Below are 18,557 nucleotides of genomic sequence, written 5' to 3' on the forward strand. Positions count from 1 at the left end.
TTCAGGGACACAAAAACAAACCTATCCAGCACAGTAAGGTAGTGGCCCATAGAGATCTTATTGGCCAACGATAAAACATTTATCCATATCTGAAATCAAACTGGCACTTGTCACCCTAATATAAGTTAATAATTTTATTTATTTAATGACTTAATCGGTGCAACATTGAGACTTCATAGACCCTTCTTCCACGGAACTCCTATGGTTCTCTTTAAACAGACTTTTCATTATTCTAATAAAAATTATTCTCTTCCAGTTTCCTAAAACCTCTGGCATGTGACAAGGATTCTTTTCATTTACTTGCTCATTTACTTTTCATTCACTCACTTGACCATTAACTAACATTAGTTCCCATATCCATAGTATTAAAAAAAAACTTTCCAGAGTCCCATATTCACTCAAGAAATTTAAATGGTGAGACTTTCGAGTATCTCATCAATGCATACCATGCATTCATTCATGCACATCTTATCTATGGTGTCAGACACTGGTGACATGCCTCTGATTTCTACTCAAGAAAAAGGTAGATACAACTCATTGTTAAGGATGAATATTATGACTTTGTACAGCCTATTTTTATTTCAGGGACATGATAATGCAGTGGGTAATGTTCTGCGCTTCTGACCTTAATAAACTGACTGTTTATGTATATTCAAAATCATAAAGTGCAAAAGATTACTTCTGTTACGTATTTTTCCCCTTATCAGGCCTCATAAATAGTTAAGTGTCCATCACAAATTTTGATAAAGATCACTGTTTTGAGTAAGTAGTAAGATAGCTTTAATATTTTATTGACAGTACTTCCTATAAAATGCCCAAATTAATCATAAATCAGAGTGTCATTCAAGGTGTAATACATCCCCATTTTGTCCCCATCAGGACACAAAAACTAAGTGCTGCATAAAAATTTAAATTTAGAATAAGTGCATGGGATTAAAAGAGAGAAGATTGTTACGGAGTATAGCATTTAAACTTGTAAATCATGAGTAATGCATCAGAACAATGAAACAGGGCAGTAGAAAGGCATTTTGACCGAATAACTAGACAGATGATATGAGAATGGAGGAGGCAGAAAATTGATTCTATGAATACAGATAGGAGTAAAAAAAACCTGAATGTTCATACGCTCCTAACATCCACAGCACTAGGAATATGCTTGGAACTGGATAAAACACAGGAAGAACAAAATTACTGTTTCAACAGAAATGATTTTAATTGATGCAAGAAAATTAGCAATAAGTATTTCTATTGCCAATTTTTCTGAGACAAAATTATGGTTCAAAGAATTGATGAATAGCAATGGTCTCTGCATGCACACCAGAAGTACAATAGCAAAAAACTACTACTTGAATATGAAAGAAAGGTTTAAGAATTCCCCAGGGAAAATAACTGGGTATATTATTTTATCAGCAGTGATAACTAATTTTTGGGAGTTAAAACAGAGTTTAAACAAAAAATCCAATTGTTGTTATCTATGTCATTTTTTGAAGCTGGTCCCAAATTAGTGAACATGGGTCACTGGGGTACTGCAGACACTCAAGGTTTTTACCCCCTGAATTTTTGACACTAAAACTGTTACCATTTCGCAAATATTTTTCTCCACATTTTAAAAAATCCGAATTGGCATGTTTTTATTACCCCTCATCGTTTTGCACACCTCCAATATCACTTATGCTGTTCTAACTATAGTCTTGGTTTTTGCAGGGTCTGCATGCACGATGGCCTTCAAGTGATAAAAGTGGTCTCACTTCCTCAAATTCTGAATGATTTAAGCAATTCTAAGGCTTTCTCCTGACAATTTGACTACTCTGAACTTTAACAAAAACTGCATGAGTAATCAAAATACTGTTTAACTTCTCAGGAAAAAAATCAGCCTAGTATCTCATTTGGCATTATGGACATTCAGATGAAATAAAACTGATTTACCAGATACCACATCGATAATATCCAATTATTCAAACAATTCATGATATTAGGACCCTTCAATCATTTCCCTTAAAAAATTGCCAGAACATTCAAAATTTCCCAGTTTCATAATTGTCTGTGGACAACAAAATTAACTTTCTTTCTCTTGTGCTCTAAACCAGTGTGACCCTGACTTCAGAATGCAATGTTCATTCACCATCATCCAAAAAAATAACTTATTATCCTTCACTCATAAAGTCTGCCATAATACATTGAAAATCATTCACAATCCAAAGGTGGCAGTGAATAACCAACATATATTGCTTGCTGTAGGAAATATATTTTTGGGGCAACTCCTGGAATCCCAGGATGCCCAATCATCCTACACTTATACATCAACATAAATGACACATTAGGGTATGACAATAACCCAAGTGACACATAAGGGATGTGACAATAACCCATAAATATTTCCACTTCAGGTATTATAAATAACGTACAGTAAGCTTCCATTTTGAATTTGGGCAGGGAACAACTATATATTGACAGAAAATTAAGACAAATATCCACAAACACTCATAGGCAGAAGAGCTGATGAGGGTTTTCTGATTATGAGCACACTTAACAGTGAGTAAAAATCATATAACTATTACCTAGGCCCATTACTTGAATCCAATTATTGAAAATGACTCACTCATCAATGCTCAGATGTACTGCCAACATTTCAAAATCATCTGATAACAGAACACGGGAGAAATTAATACGTAACATGCAGTGTCGAAATAAAATCTGTTTAATAATTATATACCCACCATCATTTATTTTGTGGGATTCAATCCCACCTAGGTTTTTAATTAGTACATTTTTAACTTCTTAAATACTTAACACCTCTTGTGCCATTAAGCTCAGATTTTGTAAGATTTTTTTTACAAAGTTTTATCAACAAGTTCCTCATTAATCAGCCTTTTCTGTGGAGGTGTTTTTAAAAAAAAGTCACGATAAAAACATCAAAAAACAGCTTGTTGCATAAATTAGTATATTTGTCTGAAATTCAACTTCACTCAATTTTGTTGATAAAATGACTGATCAAAACACGTAGAAAAATGCTAAGTTACCACTCAAGATCAGTAGAACAAATACCTCTGGACCAGAAGTGATCTAGCAAAGTGAAGAATTCACATCATCGGAGAATGTCTGAAAAACTTGAACAAATCCCCTTAAATCCCAATTTATTCAACAGTCCCCATAATTTTTATCATAACTGAAGAATTTTTTTGAGTTGACAAAATTGTTTCAAAAACTAATTGTCCTACCAGTTACATTTTACATATTTAGGGGTTTATGTAAAATCCAAATGATACAACATGTCAATTACCAAATTAAGACCATTGGTGATTGATGGAGATAACATTTCGATAGAAAAAATCTTCTGATAAACAGATGAAAATCATATTTTAAAAGGCATTTTGTGAACCACTATGCACATGTGTTAAAGAAACTGAAGAGGAAAATAATATATATTCAGCTCAAAAGCTTGCAACATAACACAAGATTAAGAAAATTTTCTCCAGAGCACTCATTTCACACTATTTTGTGGAGTATACATATCAACTAGACAACCTTAAAGCTTCAAGCAGGCACATTTGCGTCTGCTTTCAAGTACATATTGGTAATTGAGGTGAAATTGTATAATTGCATTTGTGATACACCTAAAAATTAAATATACACAGTAGATATCCAATATTCAGAAATAATTGAGATCAGAATATTAGTTACCATACATTAACATTGTTAACACATTTGAGCAGTGATTCTCAAAGTTGGCATAACAATGGCCCTCTACCTTTAAAGTACCAACTATCATTTAATGACTTCCAGATGACTGCTTCAATTTGACTTCAGCTCAACTTTTATTTTTCACTGTCTTTCCAGTAATGGCTCACTCATTGTGACTGTATGAACTTTACCTAGGGTTAGCCTAAAATATACACAGGAAAAATAACATTATGTATATATGACACATTTCACAGAGGTGGCATTACAAGCTGTTTAGGCAGAAGCCAAATAGCATTATGTTATGAATCACCAATAATATTGGGGATGGACACTTGACAAGGGAAAATATATTGGTCTGTGCCACAACTTTTCTTTGTTCAATAATTAGGCAGTAGTCTTAAGACTAGTAACTGAGAAACACTGCTCATGAGACACCATATACACAAAGCATTAAAAATAGAAAATTAATCATTTTAATGGTATTAAGCCACTATTTTAAATCACACAAACAAGCACCTTCGAAAAGTTTTATCTTGTAGGGGTATTCTACGGAGCCCACAAACAGTTTTGAAAGACATATACTTCAACAAGGAATATAGTACACATGGCAACTCCCGAAGTGGTGGTTTGGACTTGACAAAATTATTCATATTTTTAGTCTCTTGATGGAAACAGAACAGACAATGAATGTAAAATAAAATTCTAAAATGTCTCAATTAAAAACTAAATATACATTATACAAAATACTTGTGAATAAATGGCACAGCTTTAACAATTTACTTGGAATAATTCTTAAAGATCACATAGAATAGAATTATAAACGTCCACACCAACTTAATCAATAGCCAACTTGAGCTACTTAGGTAGCTTTATTATAGTAGAGTTGTCTGGCAACAAGCATAGATCTAAGATGTCACTCAATACTATTTTGGCTCTGATTTGCAGTTGTGTTCAGTTTAATTCAGGTACAAATATTGAGTGTAACTAAGTTAAAAACAATTATAAATTTGAATAAACGTTACAACGTACAGCAAAAAATGCCGCTCTGAAATAACATGAATTAACCATCATGGAAAAAATTCCCATATTATGTAGACAGAAACATTAACACTTTACAGACATTTCATAGCACATGAGACTTGAGATTAAGCGAGATTAATTATCGCTATTGATAAATATTTCTCTATTTGCCTTAATTGGGAGGAATTAGTTTCACATTCACTTTCTGGCTTTTATGCTCACCTCAACGCAGCAGTACCTTCAAATTTCATGTATTTACTCAACTTATGGTCCTACATGAATTTACCAAGCAAAACTGCAAATAAGCAATTTTTCACTTATGGCTTACGCATAAATTTCAATTTACTCATCAAATATCCTCACTTATTAAAATTTTATAGCAAATAAACCACATTTTTGTCTCCAAGATTAAAAAATAATTTTTTTCACAGCAACAAATTTTGATTTAATCACTTCAGTTTATCTAATCCTTCGTGAAAGAGGGCAGAGTTGATCAATACATGAAATTATTTCAACAGCATTGTGTACCTCTCCAGATTACTATTCCCATTGACAGGTCTCCTCTTCAGTATCTTCACATTGAGCGATAAGGACCTTGCATTTTTAAGAACTGTAAAAAGAGTATTCACATTAGTAGGCTAGCAAAAAAGACCATTTAGCCTAAATGTACACATGGACAAATCATCAGTTCTGCTTTACCTGTATCACCAGAGATGGCCCTCCAACAACAATTTCAGGTGGTATTTGAGTCAATGGACAGTTCTCTATACTCATGATTTGAAGATTGGTGCATAGAGCCAGCTCAAAAGGTAAGTTATGCAGACTTTGGTTGTCATTGATGTACAATGACTCCAAGTTTTCCAATGTTCCAATTTCTTCAGGGAGGTAACTTAAATTATTCTCCCCAGCACTAAGATATGTCAGACTAGTCAAATGCCTATGAAACATAACAGAGACATTTAGATATCAAGGACTCTTGAGGATAAAGCAATATAAATTTCAACAGAGATTTCCTTGCCTTCTAGAGGCAAGCAGTGAGTGATTTGTCTAGCTTCCATACTTATAAGCAGCTAACATTTTTTAAGATACATACCCAATAGCTCTAGGTAAACTTGACAGCTGGTTTGACTGAACAATTAGTTTCTGTAGATCTCTCAAAAAGCCAATTTCATTTGGTAAGGTTTCAAGCTTATTTTCTTCCAAATCTAGAACCCTCAGTTTTCGAAGATTCCCTATACTGGCAGGTATTCTCTACAAATTTGTCAAAAGATAAGACATTCAGTACAAAATAATCACAATTTTAAAATTAACTTTTTCCTCTTCTTTCAAAGGAAAAACGATAAATAATACACACCTTCAAAAGGTTGTTTGATAGAATGAGAACTTCCAAACTTTGAAGACACTGGATATCATCAGGAATTTTTGATAACTGATTCGTCCCAAGGTTTAGTTCTACCATATTGCACCATGTTCCAACATCTATTTTAGAAAAAAAACAAATGATATTGAGAAACTGTCTCACTAACTAGTCACATGCAACCAACTTTTATAAATAATGCAGGTCAGACATTTGTCATGTCCATTTTTCATTTAATTATTTGCAAAATTACATACACCAAGCACAATTTCTAGAACTTGAAATATTTGAACAAGATAAAGAGTCTGCAGTCAGTAAATTATATTCAGATGGAAGTAGCTTCAATTCAATAAATATACATCATGCTATCATATACGAGGGTCATCCGGAAAGTAGTACCCGTTCGTGAAATAAAAAGACAAAAGTAAATATTAACAAACATAAAAAATTTTATTTGAAAGAGGATACTTTAAACTACTTCTCAACATAATCTCCAAGCAAATTAAGGCATTTGTCATAACGTGTGACAAGTTTCTGTATTCCTGCTGCATAGTCCTTCGCCGCCAGCTCATTGAGATACGCGAGGGACCCATCTTGCACAAATTTTTGCATAATGCAGATGGTGTTTAACAATTTCATGAACAATTGTTCGAGAAACATTGGGAAAATGCTCACAGATGTCATCAATTGTGACGCGCCGATCGTTCCTCACGAATTCGTCAACTGAGCTCACCAGTTGGTCTGTAATGACAGACGGTCTCCCCGAACGCTCATCGTCGTGTGTGTTCCCCCTCCCCATGTTGAAGTTGCGACACCACCGCCGAACAGACGACTCGTCCATTACATTGTCTCCATACACCTCCTTTAATTGGCGATGAATATCACATGGGCGAACGTTTCTTGCATTGAGGAATTTAATCACTGCCCTCACTTCACAACTGGCGGCGTTCTCAATTTTTTTAAACATTGTAAACAATCACAGAAACAACACAGGCAATGCTAGCGTCACGCAACTTGGCTCAGAGAAGGCAGACAAGCCACTGAAGCTATCTGACCTCGTCCAGCGGCTACTCGCGTCGTCAGCACTTCATGCGGCACGAACGGGTACTACTTTCCGGATGACCCTCGTAGTTCAAAACCACCACAAACAAGATAAGGCAACATACAAGAATTACAAGAGAAATGCAAAATAACACAGGAGTGACAATGAACAAACACAAAGAAGGAATAATAGAATTATGAAAAACTGGAAGAATATTGATGAATTAGTCACCAGCATAAATAAATAATAGTTCAGTAGCATACAAACAAATCTCTAAAGGCAAACAGAAATAACAGAGGCTTATCATGCTCTATATCAAATTAATGAGATGGCTAACAACTAAAAAATATTTGAACATTTCAAATATGATTACCTAACGTTATTATAATGGATGAAACAAAAAAACATTGGCATCATAGGTTGTGCACACTTGGCTGAAATGGAAAAGTTATAATTTGAAGCCAAAAAAACATTAGAAATTACATTCTCTAATTACATTACACAAAATATAATGAAAAACACATATATAGTGCACATTTAAATGTGATGAAGGATTTCTTACAAAATTTGATCAACAAACAAGAGGATATATACTTGGTTAGAGCCAGAATACAATTCCTCATCAAGGAATCTGCAAGTTAATTCTGTGCATGAAAACTATTTAAGTCAGCAACCCTTGGACTAGTGATGCCATGTTTCAACCCAACTCGTGACTAATCACTGGATGTATCGCCTGTAACCGTACACTGCCTTAACCAGAATATACGCACTGTTCTTGACTTAAGTGTTTGGAAATGCTTTTAGAGAGGGCTGATTCCAGGAGGTTGTCGCTGTTATCCGCAAAAACAGATAACTACAATGGGTAGCAGATATCATTAAATTACATTGGTAAACCCATGCATAAAATAAGCCAATGAGCTCAAAGAGATTCTCTGCCAAATGCACAATGGCCTGCCACAATTACTGCACATTCACACCATCTACCCATTCTACTCACCACACCTTTCACACAAACACCACCCCAAAACAACTCATGATGGATAACAGAGCTTGCCTACAATCCCAGAGAGAGGCACAGGCATGCTTGTCTCTCTTGGAAGTATGATTCAGCCTACCCAAATCAATACCTGTGACCAAATTTTCATTTAGACAAGATGGAAATCATAAATACGCTGGATTTATCTTCTCAATATATTGTTCCCCATGGATCAGGGAAAAAAATCAAAGAAAATTTTTTAATTGAAATGTTTGGAAAATACTGTCCTTATCAATTATGGTTATTGTCACCTTCAGTGAGTCACCTATGAAAAAATGAAGTTCACATCTGAGAGAATATATTAAGATCATCTTGATATCCAGTGGAATTTTCCGAGGGCATTTCGGTCTTGGAGGCATTTCTTCATTAGTGTGGGAACCCTTGTACCTGGTAAATGGAAGAATATTCCAGAAAGTTATGGCCATGGTACAGTTCTGGTATTCAGCTACTTTTGCAACGGCATTATATTTTTGAACAAGTATTCAGTACTGAAACTGGCAGAATCCCATACTAGGTGCACAAAACATAAATAATGTGACATATTGATCATCCTCAGTTGTGTTGGTGGGATTTCACCATTGGATGCCCAGGTTCAATGCATCTTCCTGGAAGCATATAAACCTTTAACTTAGCACAGGCAGAGAAAAAATTATTGATTGATTCAATAAAATATACAATAAAACTTGAATTATTTACAATATTTACATCAAGTTAGAAAGTGGGGTAGCAATGATATGTGTGGTGAAATATTTTTATGATCTTTCTTGGATGAAAAATGGAACTGTTTGGATAGCATGTATTTGTACAATTATTTGCTCTAGATTAAAGGACCCTTGACACATTACACCTCTTATATTCTGTGGATCTTGATTCACATCATGCACAATCAACCACCCATAAGGTAGAGATGAAGGAGGCAGTAGAACATCAGTCATTAATTAATAAATAGGAATTATGCAATGAAGCATTACTAGCAGAGCCTGAGTGAAATGGTATGCAATCTTTGAGCAGGGTGCTGAACGAAATGGAGATGATCCTTAATAAATATTCATTGGTAAGAGCTACCACAGTGAACACTTAACTCTTGAGAGTTGCACCTATGTAGCAACCTGATTTACATTTGCAGTACAGACCAAACAATAAAGAACCAAACTTGTATGGGGGCACCAAATTGAAGATTTTCCCCGAGATTTAAGAACACCTGCTATTCGCATGTTAGTACTAAAAATGCACACCCCGACACATTTAACATAATCACAATTTCTGCCACAGCAAAATTAGCAGCTATTTTGGCAAAACATTAAGTCAAACTGCTGATTTAGGGTGGTGCTATAATTATTTCTACTAATCAACACACAACTCAGGGTGACCTTGTTTTTTAAGTTTTGGTCAGGCCTGATTCCTTGGAGGTGGGCTCCTGCTCTAGTTTTTCCCTTATGCTAGTAACAATACAATTCTACAACTAGTTCACTATTGCATTTACTTTACTCAACTCAAGCACATCTATTTTGAATATAATTTGCTATTTAATGCCTCCCAAGAGTTCAAAATACTAGTAGTCTTCCACTTTTTAAATAAATATAAGGGTGAAAACAATATCGCTTGTTTTTTCATGTAAAATAAATTCATTCTACATAGTTACACAGGAAAAAGCTCCCCCATCTCTAATTTTATTACTACACACACCTAACACTGACAGTAAATTGATTCTATGCTTTTCCTTGAAAGATCAGATTCCCAAGTGATTCAAGTAACAAATGTACTCATAATTTGCCAATGTTAACCATGTCTCGTCTGTTTGCACATCATGTTTTCCAATCCCTTTTCAATAAAACAAATTACACTGCATTCTCAAAAATTAATTTTGACAATCAATGTTCCATCTAATATCACACACACACTATACACTCATTAACCATCTACTCATTTCCAAATGACAGAGGGTGTTCTATGAACAACAACTAAAAAAAAATTGTGATTCAATCATTTAACTTTGAAGAAGTTAGACACTAGTTTGATTTGAATAGGCTTAACTTTTCTCCAGTTGTTATGAGAGATATGCGCAAGAAAAAAATTCTTAGCATAAGGTGACTTAAGAATATAATTATCTTATTTCTCACTGGCATCTTGCATACTAATATAATTCAGTATGAAAATTATCCTCCCCATGCCTACATTAAACTTGTAACCCTAGAGACTAAAACATTATACAAGTTCAACCTTGTGAAATTTTCAAATGATACTGTATGCACTACCATAACTTTGCTTATTATTACCCAATTGACATTTTGAGAATACAGAGATGCTATTCAGACTTGCCCATTAACACACACAATAACTGAATCAGAAGAAAACACTCGACAATTCGTAGTAGTAGTAGTTTTGAGGGGAGGCGACCGACAGCTGAGGTCATTTGCGCCATAGGGGATGAATAGGAAAGGATGAAGGGTGGAGAGAAACCCGGCGTCGGCATTAGCCTACTCTTTACGAAAGGCGCCAAGGGGTCCGTGGCTTAACGTCCCATCCAACGGACGGCGTACTCACTCAAAGTGCCCTCCACAAAGCACATCAATTAGGGATCGAGATACCTCTGAAAAATATTCAACACCGCCGGGATTTGAACCCGCGCCCTCAGGGTGGGAAGCCAGTGCGCTAGCCCCCGCACCATCTCGATCCCCCTCGACAATTCATTGACATCCAATCCTTATTGCAAAACTCAAGTCTGTAAATATTTAAAAAAATATAATAGCAATTTGTGTATGTATTTAAAATTTTGCGTGGAATAAAAGCCAATTAAGCCCTTTCAATAATATATTATTAACCTAGCATGTGCTTAAACTCTCACTGGCAACATCTGGCTATTTTTTTATAAACATAACATTCTGTGGATGCAAAGAAAGGGTTGAGAGATGAAGGACCAATACAAGCTGAAAGGAGGAGAAGAAATTGTTTCATTCATCCATCAGAATCTTCACCTAACAATCCCTATTAATGCACATTACCAATGTATAGGTTCAGAAAGAAGCTTATGGGAAAAGAATAAACTGCCTAGTTTATCATGAAATAAGATTGATAATTTAAAATTATCTAAGATAGTAATGGGAAGGGACATGGTGGTCAAGTGGGTAGAGTGCTGAGCTACTGACCAGAAGGCCTGAGTCGATTCTGGGTGATACCTCTGAGCACCCTCAGCTTCACCCAAACTGTGATTTTTTGGGTACCATATCTTCCTCGGAAACCACAAGCAACACAGGGAGTGGAACTGGCCCCCTACCTTGATGTGTGAATGTTTTATGCAAATGGGCTTAGTATTAGGTGAACTCCACCTTCATCTTTCAAACATCCCTTTAGGTTGATTACTGTGTACATGGTGGGCAAATAAATATTGTAAGATTTCAAATTTTCAAGAGGAACTGGGCAAATTTTCATGAACAAAATTTGTTCCCTATGATTAAAAATATTAAAATGTTCTCACTGGATTCATTTTTCACCCTAATGTATATGTTATAGAACAGAATTCGCTTTGTACAAGTAGACAGTATAGTTGGGTGACAGATGTTCTTACTTTAGAAGCATTTTCAGGACAAAATGACTCAGTAAACATGAGTTCTTCTTTGAGAGATACTTCTTTTGATCAAAATTATAAAATATCTACAAATCCAAAGCTTACCCTGTTACTTTTGTTTTTCCTAACCCTGGCTCTACATTATGATATAACTGTCACTCCATAAGTAATTTCATACTCTTGCAACTTTCAAAAAGATCTCGTTTTGACCTTTTTTTAAACAGCATATGTATTGCAACAAAATTTCTCACCAAAACACAATTTTCATTGCTGAGAAATTAAAACACTTCAGTCTAAAAAATCCCATGTATCATCCTTTACAAATCATTCATCAACTATGATTTCTTATTACGGAGAAGCAATAAAGACAAAAAGTAACTTGAACCATCCCTTCATATCATAAAATTCCTGTTTAGTGAACTATGCTCAGAATTCTATATTATTCTTTAAAAAAGAGAAATGCAAAAGAATCATTTTTATTCATTTAATGCTGTCTGGCCATTAATAATCAAATGTACAGAAATATAATGCCTACAATGACACTTTTAAAACAGTGATTTTTGAATGGAAGTCAGAGCAAATTCTGTCAACATTTTTTGCACTTTGTCTACGCCATCCCTTTTATTGCATAACCTGTGACTTAATTTGTTTTAGAAGGCATAATAAATGTGCTTCTGCAACAGACATTGCCTTTTTAAAATTAAACAACTCTCTAAAAATAGGGTAGACAATTAGGCAAAAAATTGCAGTGGTTGAATTTCTAATTTGGCTAACTTTTGAGATATTATATGAGGTTCCATACTGTACATCTCTACATTAAAACACATTACATCTTGTTCTCTTCAGATGATCCAAAACAGATTAAAACTGCAAAGAAAATCAAAGTTACGGCCAGTTTTTCAGCAGAAATAGCTCAAAATAGACTTCTAAATGGAATTTCAAGTTATCTATAGACATAGTGAATTTCTCTTGAAAATCATCCAGTAATACTGAAGTTTGCTCCATGGCACCGTTAATTGGTACAGGGGTCATGTTGCTCAAGCCACCTTAGACACCTAAATTTACCATACACATTTTATTTGCCACAAAACAATATAACAAACATTCAGGAGTTACTTTCTGTTTATTTATGTCCTTAAATCTGAAAGCCTCCAACTAAAAATAACCTAAGACTGCAATGAATAATATTTAATTTATTAATTTTTGTCAAAAAATATTTCTTAATTTTCTTTCTAAACCTGCTTTTGAGAATAAAATGAAAGAAGCACATTTATACCATTATGTGAGAACAATTTCACCATTACTTGTTCCCTAGCAAATATTGGTAAAATTTGCTATTTAAAACATCATTTTAACAGCCAAATCCATTTTCAACTTTTCTCTGGTATCTACTTATCTCCGTTTAAATGATACTCCCAAATATTACCTTTAAATGCCACATAGCACCATAGGTGCTATTGAGAAGGGAGGGTTACATAAAAAAGAATAAAAACCAGAAATTAGCAGAAACCAGAATTACTTTTCCTACATAACCCAGCATAGCAAGAGCTGCACACCATGTGCAATAGTGATGCCCACATATCCAACACACAAAAGAAATTACCACACCATCATGCATTCACTCTGGACGTCAGAGTGATCATGCAAGAAATATGGAGTAACCTCACAATTTCTATCCGTGGATTTTTTTTATTTTAGGAATCATGCTGAATCCAGAGTTTTTATATTTTATGAATATTTCAACTACAAAGAAATTTAACATCAAAAAACACCATGCACATAATCCTGCATAATTATTTTTTTTTTAATTATACAGACAAAAATGACAAGGCTGCAAGTTAAATGCTTGCCTTTATATTACCTAACTGTTAATAACATTAATTCTCCATATAAATTTAATTTTGGAATGCATTTACCAGGTGGAAGCCCATTGCTTCTAGTAAAAGGTTAAAACTCATCTTTTCCACAATAGATTGCTATGTGAATTGCTATTTTAAGAATGATCATTTTATAATTGTTCTTTCGGTAGAGTGATTGACGTGCTCCTTGAAAATTACTATGCACTGATACGAATATAGATCAACATTTTTTCATTACATCTTGGAGCATTAGTAAATATTAAATAACAATTAGAGATTTGATTTTTTGCAGAATAAATGCATTTACTAAGTTGTTAATCTAATAAATCCTTTTTGCTCATTTCCCTGCAGAATTTCGTCATGGTTTAGTTGGGCACCAATGACATATTTGACAGTGGTAAAGAGGGGAGAAACATATAGGACTGCAGCATGAACTATGAACATGTTTAACTTAACAGCATCATCTTTATGCAGTTATTTGTCATTGGCTTATGCTGGCTAAACAACATAATGAACAGAAAACTTACCATTCTGCATTGCATGGGTGAGACTGTGCTGCTGTGATTCGCAGAGTATTGTAGTAAGGAATAATTTAAAAAGAAAGTGTATAACTCCTTGTCACAAAAGAGAAATTAATCGTAAATATCCATACTGGTTTATCAATAATAACTGACCAAGGTTTTAGAACATAAATGCCATATTGAGGCTTTCAGTAATCATGATAAAAAAGTATATCCATCAGTGCGATTAATATTCTGATTAAACTAGCATAATGCTTCAATTTGTTCAAAAATTGCTGACTTATAAGAATTGCACGACTTATTTATTTATGCAAAATTACATTAAAATCATGTATATATACGAGGGTCATCCGGAAAGTAGTACCCGTTCGTGCCGCATGAAGTGCTGACGACGCGAGTAGCCGCTGGACGAGGTCAGATAGCTTCAGTGGCTTGTCTGCCTTCTCTGAGCCAAGTTGCGTGACGCTAGCATTGCCTGTGTTGTTTCTGTGATTGTTTACAATGTTTAAAAAAATTGAGAACGCCGCCAGTTGTGAAGTGAGGGCAGTGATTAAATTCCTCAATGCAAGAAACGTTCGCCCATGTGATATTCATCGCCAATTAAAGGAGGTGTATGGAGACAATGTAATGGACGAGTCGTCTGTTCGGCGGTGGTGTCGCAACTTCAACATGGGGAGGGGGAACACACACGACGATGAGCGTTCGGGGAGACCGTCTGTCATTACAGACCAACTGGTGAGCTCAGTTGACGAATTCGTGAGGAACGATCGGCGCGTCACAATTGATGACATCTGTGAGCATTTTCCCAATGTTTCTCGAACAATTGTTCATGAAATTGTTAAACACCATCTGCATTATGCAAAAATTTGTGCAAGATGGGTCCCTCGCGTATCTCAATGAGCTGGTGGCGAAGGACTATGCAGCAGGAATACAGAAACTTGTCACACGTTATGACAAATGCCTTAATTTGCTTGGAGATTATGTTGAGAAGTAGTTTAAAGTATCCTCTTTCAAATAAAATTTTTTATGTTTGTTAATATTTACTTTTGTCTTTTTATTTCACGAACGGGTACTACTTTCCGGATGACCCTCGTATATAACCCTATAAAAGTTGTCTGATTTGTATGTGCCACTGTATAATTTGAGGGTTCAGCTAGACTTATTTTATATTAAAATGAAATTATTTAAGCCACTAAATGACTACTTTATGTGATTTTGAAATGAACTAGCACTAAGCAAATTGTCATCAAGTGAGGTATGCCTGTATAAAAGGATTTGCATGGTGCATCCTAGTTAAATTTTTGATAATGCAGAGTATTGAATACTGCTTTGCTAATAACCCTCCCTCACTTTCCAATGGCTTCATTATGAGGTCAAATTGCTTTGTGAGGTACTGTGTGTAGGAGCTCACCATTCACATAATAACTGAAAACTCAAATTATGATAGTGCATGCCCTTCTACCTTTATTATCACTGGGATTTCATTCTCACTGGGTGTATATTTTTATATCTCATGCATTAAATTCAATAAATTGTGTTTCTTTGACAGGCATATTATAATTAATTAGTAAACACTATATTATACTTATTTTACCATTAAAATCATTGACCACAAGCAACCAGATAAAATTTGGGTCATACATGGAAGAACAAAGTATTTTCTTTTCCAAGGTAAAATTTGTATCAATTTTAGTAATGCAATAATTAGACCTGTAAAAATATTAGATTACTGAGATAAATCTCAAGTTTGATGAAATTAAATAATTATATAAGCCTTTGTGAGAGTCAATGTCAAATTCCCCAAAAATATTACATCACATTATCATTAACATCATGATATAATAAAATAGTTATTGAGTATTGCAATCAATGCCAATATTGTCCATTTAGAGGTTGCCTGGCAGCAGAAGAATTTAGCAATTTAAAAATCAAACAATTAGACACTATCTCAGGCATTACTTTTTGAAAGTCTTTCATAGATAATGAAAGAAGACTAACTTTGCAATGTTCACAGGACCTTTTATTTTTTACGGCCATGGTTTCGTGGCAATGCAACATCATCGGGTTACTCAAATAATTAGGGTAACAGAGAAGAATTGTTCTCTTAAACCTAGGGGAGAATCAAATCACAGAAGAAAATATAAAAAAGTATTCCCCCCTGAAAGATATGGAGGCTAATAAACAGGCCTGATCCACTGCTAAGAGAAGGAGGGATGTGCTAGAGAGCTAGACCCTGACCTATGACATGAATTTCCTCTCTCCACATCTCTCACTCGACTGCTGTTTAAGTTTCAGCTATAACCATCATGTGGTTTAATTTTCATATTTGATTGAAGCAACAAGCTTTTGCTTATTAAGAAAGTTGAAAACAAAATGAGTTTGTGCGACGATTAAACACTTCTATTTTTAAAGTCTTAACTCCTAAAGAGAACAAAGCCAAGTTGGATAAAGCTCATGGCATATCTACTCCTTTGTTTGTGACTGTTTACAATTAGGTAAATGAGTTTAAACGTGGCTGTATATCCACAAATGATGAAAATCTTTTCGAACATCCAGTAGATGTGACTTTCTCCAAAATGATTTAAAAAATTGTGAGTGATCAACAAATCAAAGTTTGCAGAATAGTTGAGGCCACATGTATAACACCAGGTTCAGTGTTTTCAATTATGCATGAAAAATTGTTTGTGAAAAAATCTTGGCAAGATGGGTGCTTTTTCCTCTCAGTGAAGAATAAACAATCATGCAGTCAATTCGAAGGACGGTTTGGTGCTTTTAAATCACAATCCTCACGAGTTTCTAGGTTAATATATAACTGCGGACAAATCATGGATAGACTACTACATTCCAGAGACAAAGGAACAGTTGAAACACTGGGATTCTAAAGGCAATTCAGCTCTGACGAATATGAAGAGAGAATTGATCAACAAATTCATGACCAAACATTTTTGAGATGCATGCATTAACATCAAAATCCATAACTTGCAAAGAGGACAAATGATAAATGGAGAGTATTATCGTGATTACTGCACCGATTGAGCAAAGAAATCAAGAAAAAAATTTCTTTTCCATCAAGACAATGCATGGGTGCACACACCTTGAGTTTCAATAACGAATGTCATGAAAGTTCAAATTATTGCAACATCCGCTGCATTCACCACATTTGGTCCCCAGTGGCTTGTTTATTTCCAGATTTGAGAAAATGGCATGGTTGAAAACGGTTCACATCAAAACAGGATGTCCTCGCCAACATTCAGGTCTATTTTGAGGACCTTCCGAAATTCTACTTTTTGGCCAGCTTAAAAAAAGTTGGAAATATGCTGGGAAAAATGTATTGGACTAAAATATTGTTGAAAAATAAAAACATCCACCCAAAATAATTTTATATACTTTTTCATCGGGACTTATTGAATGACCCATGCATGTGAGGTGAAGACAGCAGCTGCAAAATACCAGCAAGCCAATTACCAGTGAGCCTTATAGTTTGGAGACAATAACCATGAAGGTGGATTTACTGTGATATATTATGTAAGGGATTCACTGTGATGTATAATGTAGAAAAGTTATGTTTAAACAAAATCATTTGATGTTCTCATATGATTAAGCACACACTTTCCAGCTGCTGAGGGGTATTGGAGCAACTAATTAGTAACCGACTATTTCAAGACAACTATAATTCAAACTTTTGATTTCCATTATGATTTAACTGAGCCAAAAATCTTGATAACCAGTTTTTCCAAACAATATATATATAAAAATTCATTTTATCTTACAGTAATATAGCAGAGATTAAAGCATTAAAAATGTGCCTTCCATTATTTTCAACTGTTTATCTATTTGAATGAGGATTTTTGCATATTATTAAAAGACTTTCATATCACACAGGTTTTCCTGCTTCCTCAGTCAATTACAATGGATAAACAAGGGTATAATCTACCTTATACCAAGGGTATAATCTACCTTATTTTAATTTGCACATTAATAAAATTTGCATTACACCATAGACACAAACTCTCTTAGAAAACTGTAGGTGATATACTATTCAGAGATTTTTAGTTTAATTACTTTAATCACAGTAAAACCAATCAAAGCAAAATCACTTCTAAATAAATTGTAAACAACTGCGTTGGTTATTTACAAATGGTGACCACAGTGAACAGCTATTTTTCATCTAAAACTTTCCATAACTGAATTTCCTTAGCCTTCTCCTTCATCATAAGAAAATACTTGCCTAAAAAAGTTTTATCTCCCTATTGAATTAAATGTAGGAGTAGATGCATGCTATTCCACTATGCTAAACCCATTGAAAATGAAAATGCTTCCTTGGATTTCAAAAGACGGCAAGCAAATACACAAAATTACACCAAGAGAATGATTCAGGCTTAAAAACTATACTTTTTAAGTAATTCAAGTATTACTTATGGTTACCATTTTATCAGATAATTCCCTTCATGACGTTTGGATACTTCAGGGGGAGTG

General features: G+C 34.5%; 1 protein-coding gene across 3 annotated transcripts in view; it reads right to left on the reverse strand.

Moving 5' to 3' along the window:
- Nucleotides 1-2,225: 2,225 nt before the first annotated feature.
- Nucleotides 2,226-18,557, reverse strand: part of LOC139685672 (leucine-rich repeat protein soc-2 homolog) — a 50,498-nt gene continuing 34,166 nt past the window's right edge. For 2 of the 3 annotated variants that reach the window (XM_071582642.1, XM_071582643.1), the window contains 4 exons: nucleotides 6,056-6,180; nucleotides 5,795-5,952; nucleotides 5,401-5,638; nucleotides 2,226-5,311 (listed from right to left, as the gene is read on the reverse strand). In XM_071582642.1, the coding sequence (XP_071438743.1) occupies nucleotides 5,276-5,311; nucleotides 5,401-5,638; nucleotides 5,795-5,952; nucleotides 6,056-6,180 (557 nt within the window). In that variant the 3' untranslated portion in view covers nucleotides 2,226-5,275. The remainder of the gene's footprint in view (nucleotides 5,312-5,400; nucleotides 5,639-5,794; nucleotides 5,953-6,055; nucleotides 6,181-18,557) is intronic. The other variant, XM_071582644.1, reaches the window with a different exon arrangement.

This window comes from Hetaerina americana, unplaced genomic scaffold (genome assembly GCF_022747635.1).
Source record: "Hetaerina americana unplaced genomic scaffold, ioHetAmer1.1.p SCAF_12, whole genome shotgun sequence".
Taxonomy (NCBI): domain Eukaryota; kingdom Metazoa; phylum Arthropoda; class Insecta; order Odonata; family Calopterygidae; genus Hetaerina; species Hetaerina americana.